The following is a 7,909-nucleotide window of genomic DNA, read 5'->3' as shown; positions in this document are numbered from 1 at the left end:
TATTAATCAAAAAAATTACAATGCAAGAACAAATCTTAAACTTGAGATCTCTCAATAAATACAAATCAACACTATAGCTACAGTGAAGATTCCACCTCTTAAATCTCCTTCAGAAACGAGAGAAGAAGGGGACCGCCCGCTACAGCTTGGGAAAAGCTCGTAGATGAGCTTTTAATGTCGTCGCCGCTGGAACTTGGAGAAAACGAGAGAGAGAGAGACGAAAGAAAAGAGAGAGGAGGAGAAGAGAGAGATAGACGAGAGAGAGAGAGAGAGAGAGCGAAGCTACGAGATCCTTCTAGCTTTGCCCGTTTCCCTTTTATTAGTGAAACCCTAGCACCAGCTAGCGACCGCTAGTCCTAGCCTTTCTTGACCTTGCCAGCGTTAGGCGCGTGCGCTCAGAAGCTCGCCTGGCACTCATACCTCCGAGCTCGCCTGCGCCTCAACCTCGCCTGAAGCACGCCCGCTCGAGCTCGCCTGCAGATCTTCGAGCTCGCTTGCATCTCGTCGAGACCTCGCCTGGATCTCGACCTCGAGTTCAACCTCGCCTGCGTCGTCGACTCGTCTCGCCTGAAGGTCGCCTGCAAAGCTCGTCTAGCCTGAGGAGCTCGCCTGACCTCGCCTGAAGTCACCTCGAGCTCGCCTGACGGTTTGTGTCTACACTCGACACTAACAGAGTCCGCACGTTGATGCCGGTATTATTTAACAAAACATATCTATTGCCAAGTTGATAATATGGTTTTTCTATATAATTATTTATAAAAACATCAACGATAAATTTTTTTACTACTATTTGCAGAGTGAATCTCCAAACTAGTTAACAAAATAATACATCGGTTAGCTAGTTTCATTTATTTTCTTTAATAGAGCCATAAAATATTTATATTTATGAAATGTCTGATAACGGTTAAAATCATCATGTGCAAGAACAGAAAAAAAAGTAGATATAAACAATGCTTTCAAGGTTCAAAAAATTTACATTAGCTTGAATAGTAATTTTAAAATTCTGGATTGTGTTGCAGCAACTGCAGCATAAGGTTTTGCTTTTGTGTTAAAAAAAATTAGTAGATTGGATTTGCACTGATGCAAGACATGAACAAAACTCTGCTTCATCATGGATACAAACATTTGTCGCTCGGCGCTATATTTTTTCCCCCGAGTATGTTATAATAATAAAAGATAGTTTATAATTTGGCAATGGGGCTAAATGAATACGTGCGGGCATCATGGGAAACGTCTTCTAGCTCCAACTTGGTCGTGGCCAACACATAGGATATTACAGATAATATCAAAGCTCATTATCACCATCAATTCATCATTATCAAATTGAACCTTATGGATAAGACGATGAAGGCAAAAATTCTGGAAATTTGTTCTCACTATCCATAATGGATGCATCGAGGAGATTATTTTTCTAATAATTGATCATTTTAGGAGTATACTGAATTATTGCTTGTTAAATGTAGCAAAGTGAGACAATGAACACTTGTAATGATACTCATGCATAAAATAAGCACAACTAGCAATTTCTTTCTGATTTATTTCTTTTCATGGAGCTAAACAACATGGATGCTGGTAACTCAAAATGCATGTGTGATTGTTTTCAGTCAAGAAAATGAAAGCCTCATAGAACCAGAAGCCAAAACCATTAAAACTCTTCTATTGACAAATCTATCGTCTTTCATTGTCCATATGAAATTTGCGAATGTTTGACCTGATAATTGTGTCAGAGACATCAGCTTCGTCGAACTACAATTGAATTTGTAATTTGAGATAGCATTTACAGTTGCAATAGCAGTTGTTGGTTTTGCCTGTAACTACAGAAATTTGTCATTTTTCCAAATTGCTCATTTTTTTACAAGAAGATTGCAGTTACAGTAAAAAAAAAAAAGAACTACAACTACATCTACATGTCTCATATTACAAATTGCAGTTATAGTAGTAATTTTCTCAACGCAACTAGACAGCTGCAGCTGCAGATAACTCAGAATTCATGAGTGAAATTTAAACCAACATAAAAGCCACTTAGAGCTTCAAGCTAAACCATTAAAGCACTATTATTGGCAAAATATATCATTCTCAAGTTTCTAGATTAAATTTACAAGCTTTGCCTAGATGATTTTCATTCATAACTACAAAAGGAACATAAGCTTTGCTAGGTTTACAAAAATAATCCGCATAATCACCCATACACAAGCCTCAAGTACAAGAAATATATCAAAAACTAGCAGAAACAACCAACCAATATAATGCTTCAATTCACATAGGACAGTTCAAGAAGTCTGAGAGGAGCGAGCTCGAGCTGCAGCTCTCTCTAGGGCTTTTTGGCGATTAGCTTCTATGCGAGCCTTCTGCTCTTCAGTGAGCGGAATTCTGCTAGGTCCCTGTGAGGTACTACCTTGTGATTGTTTTTGTGTTTCACCATTAGATTTCTGCACGGGATTTGCTTCAGAAGCTGCTTTAGTGTGTTGCACTTCATTTTGTTCCTGAGTTGAGTTTCCAAGATTCAAAGTGTCATTGCATATACCATGAAAATATTAGGGAGGGGGGTGGGAATCCAGCTATCAAATAAAGGTTTCACTATCGGGTTTGAATGCAACCAAAGTCTTTGTCCCAAATTGTTGGGGACACCTACATGAAGCTTACTTTCCATTCCTTCTCATAAGTTAATAATTCATATTTAGTTATTATGCACAAAATAAAGGAAAATTTAAGGCTTCATTTAGATGATTTTCCAAAATCTGGAATTCTTTTACGGCCAAAGAGTTTTTTAAGAACCTCAATAGTATATGTTCAAAAATTTTCAGTACCCCAACGAGTCTAATTTCATTAACAAAATACATGCAATCTGACGTTGAATACAACATATGTGCATCATGGGTTATTTCTGGGATCTCAGACTATTTTAGTATCTCTACAAAAAGGCTGTCTTGACTGCTCATTATAAAAAAGCACTTTCAAATGCTGCAAATAATTTAACTCATGCAGGACAGCAGAGAGATTAAAAAAATAAAGATATTAATTTCCACGGAGCTCTTCCAAAGGGTGACAAGTCAACATTGCACATGACCTGTATATGCCTGCATACTTCCTGTCAGCAAACATTATCAGGAAAATCTCTCAATAATTAGTTTTAAGCAGAAAGTCATGAGAAAATCGGCAACTAGCATATGGGAAGGTATGACCTTATCGGTCTGCTCTTTGTAATCACATGATATGCAATCATGACTATCCGTTGTCTGATCTAAGATGTCATTGGGAGACTGTATGTTATAATGTTTTTATTTTTTATTTTATTTTTTGAAACTACGATTAACGGTCTTTACTATCATAATTACGAGTTAAGCTTCACATGATGTTGTAATAATGCTTCTGATTGTAGCCATTACTACCGTAATGATGGCACTCAGAAGAAAAGTAATTATGATGCCTTAACCCATCTCCGAAAACTTTTAAATGACTGCTCAAATGCCTTGCTGTTGGTATCAGTCTGCAGCATTCTTTATTAGTTAATATGAAATCAAATACAGACTTTCAATAGGCCACAAAAAGTTCAGTAGATAAAAAACAGGTAGAAGTATAAAAGATCTGAGACTAACCTCCGTAGCCTTTTGGTAGATCTCATCAAACATTTCTTCTTGCATCTCATGATTCTCGTCAGCACCATGACTTTCCAGTGGTGGTTCTGGTACACTGACATTTTGGTCGAGGCCTGTAATTCCTTACACAGAAAAGTTCATTATATTAGTACAAACTGTAATCCAGATAATAACTTTTTCATAGTATAAATTGCAGACTGTTGATCTTTTCATCTAATTTTCAGTCGCAATTTCTGCAATGTATTATCAATTATCTTTGAGAAATGAGAAGGGTTAGAAATCCGGTTTAAGGTAAACAAGTTAAAATACTATGGAGATTCATGTAAGATAGATGCCATCCAAAGTGACTTCACTTTTTCCTCTGACAGGTAAACATAGCATTCAGTTTCTACTATCTGTTAGCAGCAGCAAATTAAACAAAGATGTCACTCTTTACTGAACAAGAGTAAATCACTTGCAAATTTAGTGCAGTTTTACCTTGTTCGCAATCTGGGGCAACTTCTTCCACTGGTGGTTCATGTAACTTTGTGGGATCTCCGCCTCTTGCAACTCTTTCTCTCAGTTCAGAAATGCATCTCTGAATAGATATTGGAAAATTGGAAACAAGGAAGCGTTAAGACTCTATAAACTGGTAGAATTCAGTTTATATCGGCAGAATAAATGGTCAGCAGTTGAGATATTAAGCTATAATGATCTGCTCCGGGTTTCATTATGATATGGAAGAAGGTAAAAACAGAAATAAGCAAAGAATGACGAACAAAAATATTCAAGTATCATTTTGGTCCAAGACCAAGTTTAACAAATTTTACAACAAGCTTAATAGAGCAAAAACCTCATGCGTGCTAAGTGGGGTGAAATACTAAGGACAACCAAATCCTTCCTTCCAGAAAGGACTTGATTTGAAAAACAAAAAGACAAATTTAGGTTATACTAGTTTTGAGTTAAGACGAGATCATCTACTTAAGACAACTCAAGGAAATCAGTGTAAAATTTCAATTCAATAGTTTTCTGTACTTGATTGGTTCACAATAGATCGTGCATGTTAGACTTGTTTTTCAATGATAGGATCATAGTCAAAGTCATAGCCACATAATGGATCACAAAGATCATAGTTCAATAACAAGACACCCAGAGCAGAATTAATCATGTCGAATAAGTGGTATATTCTTTGACTAATATGCACCAAGGTTTTAAATATCGGTTATCGGGGATTTATCGAATGATCAAAATCCTTATCGGGTAGCGGAAATCGGGGATATATCGGGGTTAAGTAGTATTTATTGGAGTGATATACTGGATGGTGTATATATAATATAATAACCAAAAAATGTAATCTAACCATGCTTAATGAAATATAAACGTCAGCGGAGGTGAGCTTTGAGGTAAGGAAGGCGAGCGACGTCAGCGGAGGTGAGCTTTAAGGTCGGGGAGGCGAGCGACGTCAGCGGACGTGAGCTTCGAGGTCGGGGAGGCAGGTCAACGGAGTTAGAGAGGAACAAAGATCTTAAGCTCGATGGAGTTCAAAGAGGCTCGGAGGCTCAGAGAACAACCGCACATAGAGGGAGAGAGATTCACGAAGGATTAGGGCTGAACTTGAAGTTAGAAACTTTATTTTATTGTCAAAAACGGGTCGGGTCAGGTTTAAGAACTCACTAAGTAACAGCTCATTACCCAACAATTCAACTCAAAACTCACGACGATAAAGCCGATATTTTCAGCCTCCCTTATCGGTCGATAAGTACCTTTATCGCCGATAACTCGCTGATAAAACAATAAAACGATAACCGATTAAAAATCCTACTTATCCTAGCGGAAAGTTCCCAAATCCGATAACTCGGCGATAATATCGGATTATCAACCGATATTTAAAACCATGATATGCACAAAGCAATGGCCTCATGCATCAGTCATGTACTATCAGAAATACTCGTCAACACCATGTCAGCAGGACCTGTCACTTAATATTCTGTGTCATTCTGCATTTAGTCCCCCAGTCTTAGGCCCTGAGTGGCCTGGTTGGAGAGTATTTCACCTTTCCATCTTGTTTCCTGTATCTTCTTTATTTTATCTTTGAGACCCGAGACAAAATGTATTACATCCTCGTATGGGGTTCGCTCATAGCTTCTAGGAACTTTTTTTACCCTCAAATCTTCACAAGTATTACCAGCCTGTCTTCTTCCCAGGCGAGGCTTGCTTAGTCTTTTACAGTCTGTATGTGTTTGATGGAAAGGGTAACTCTATTTGGACACCATACTTCACCTCACTACTCCTTTAGAAAATTTTCATCGCTTAATGTAAGTCCTCATCTTCTTGTTATGGGTAGAGCACCATCGTGGTTCAGCTACTTGGATGCTGGAATGAAGATTCATTTACGCATGTGCTAGCCCTATGGTTTTTTATAAAATTTCTGAAGTGTCATTTTTTCGTGAACTCTGAATCATAGACATAGTTTATATGACGAACAGGAACACATCACAGTCTTCTATATGCTAGGCTTTATGGCTTGCCATCGAATATATATTGTTGAAATCAAGTGTATCCATCTTACCCATGCAAAACCATTCTGAAGGGCATGTTTTTCCCATGAATATCATGACGCAACATAAAAAAATAGAAGTCGTCATCAGACACCCAGAACATAAGGTCAACAAAAGAGTCAACTTACAATACAAAAAAAAACTAAAATATTTCTTCGCTAAAAGTAGAGCCTCAGTTATAAGGAGAACCAGCTTACCCGGACCCGCCTGGTGGCACCAACTTGCTCAACCTTTTGCACAAATTGATCAAAAGAGTAGTAGGGCAACAGATGAGAGTGCCACTGAGTGTATAGCCCGATGATATTACCTAGATCACTAACCTGCAAGACAAAGAAAGTGGATGTTCATGCGAACCTAAACAAAACCAGTTAGGCATGCAAATTTGAGTTAGTCCCCCCTAAGGAGGGAATTAAAAAAAAGGTGGTTTTTACTTTTTGAAAGGAAAACGAAAATGAGTGGTGCGGGTGATAAACTCAGGAGGACTATCTTCTGATATTAATATAGCAGCATGAAAATAGGAGGAAAATTGTAATAAATATTAGCACTATTATGCAGAAAAAGCAAAACTTTAATTGATTACAAAGTGATCAAGCAAATATCTCCAATGTGGGGAACATAAAAACTTTCAATGTGCAATCAAGAAAACTTGTAGCCGCAAAATCAAGGAAAACATATATTAAATATTTTGCTAAAAAGCGAAAATTTGGGCTTCATGGCATAATTCACAAACTAAAAACAGGAACTTACAAAAAAGAAAAAGAAAAGAGATCCTAAATTATCAAACAAAATAAGATGTTCGGCAACCTTCATACATGTGAAGAAAAAGAATCGCGTAAGAAACTCTTGTAAAAAAACCAATCAATTCGGATCTCATGCCGGCATATCACAAATAAACCTAGCTTCTTGAACAAGAGAGCTGAAATTGAAGATCAAACAGGCATCGGACAAACTATCCTTAATCACTAGCAGAAAGAGCATGCGCAACCAAAACCAGACCAAATCTTGTGAAACTAAACGGATAAACCCTCTACTGACCAAACAAGGTAGGACCTTTTACGGATCTCCCATTTAAACCCTAAAAAAGTCTAAGATTTCACTAGTCTAAAGATCTGAGATCCCAAATTGAGACGAATCACCTCATGACCGCGTCCATGATACTTGAAGGCCTTTGGGAAATGGCGAAGAATGTAACCAAGGCCATCATCAGAGAGCAACAACTCAGGCGTCAGCTTCGGCCTCGTCTTCGGAGCTTTCTTCGGAGCCGCCGCCGGATCAGCGGGCTTTTCTGAAGGAGGGCCCTTCGAGAACTTGGATGAAGATGACGATGAGGAGAAATTGGATCTAGGGTTAGGGTTAGGGTTAGGGTTTGCGGAGTTTGGGAGGGCAGAGGAAGGGGCCGATGGGCAGTCACGTGACCAGTGCCCTGGCCGGCCGCACTTGAAGCAGCCCGTCGTGCAGCCGGCCCGCCATTGCTCTCTTCTTTAGGGATCGATCGATGGATTTGATCTTTTAGGATCTCAATCTGGGCGGGAAAAATGGCGCGAAGTTTTGCAGAAAGGGGCGATTGGCGCGGGATTCATTCGGAATGCTCCGGTCAACAAATTAAGCAGGCTTTTGGATGGAACTGGCCTCGGCTTACCTTTGGGCTGGGCTTTTACGCTTCGACCCAAACTTTCAGGATTATTTTTATAAATCCCAATTTCTCAACACCGCTTTTATCGAAGGCATTTTTTTTTAATACGACCGTGGTGCATTGCACGTGTTTCCATTTTCCAC

General features: G+C 38.7%; 1 protein-coding gene across 1 annotated transcript; it reads right to left on the bottom strand.

The window, feature by feature from the left end:
- Window positions 1-2,025: 2,025 nt before the first annotated feature.
- Window positions 2,026-7,614, bottom strand: LOC109827384 (TIMELESS-interacting protein; the record flags this gene model as incomplete). The annotated part of the gene is made up of 5 exons (XM_020394392.1): window positions 2,026-2,483; window positions 3,597-3,709; window positions 4,074-4,173; window positions 6,331-6,453; window positions 7,270-7,614. Coding segments are annotated over 5 exons (894 nt in total), but the record flags the coding sequence as incomplete, so codon positions are not given.
- Between the last annotated feature and the right edge of the window lie 295 nt (window positions 7,615-7,909).

The sequence above is a fragment of the Asparagus officinalis genome, unplaced genomic scaffold, assembly GCF_001876935.1.
Source record: "Asparagus officinalis unplaced genomic scaffold, Aspof.V1 AsparagusV1_Un170, whole genome shotgun sequence".
In the NCBI taxonomy this organism is placed as follows: domain Eukaryota; kingdom Viridiplantae; phylum Streptophyta; class Magnoliopsida; order Asparagales; family Asparagaceae; genus Asparagus; species Asparagus officinalis.
This window is presented reverse-complemented; position numbering and strand designations above follow the sequence as displayed.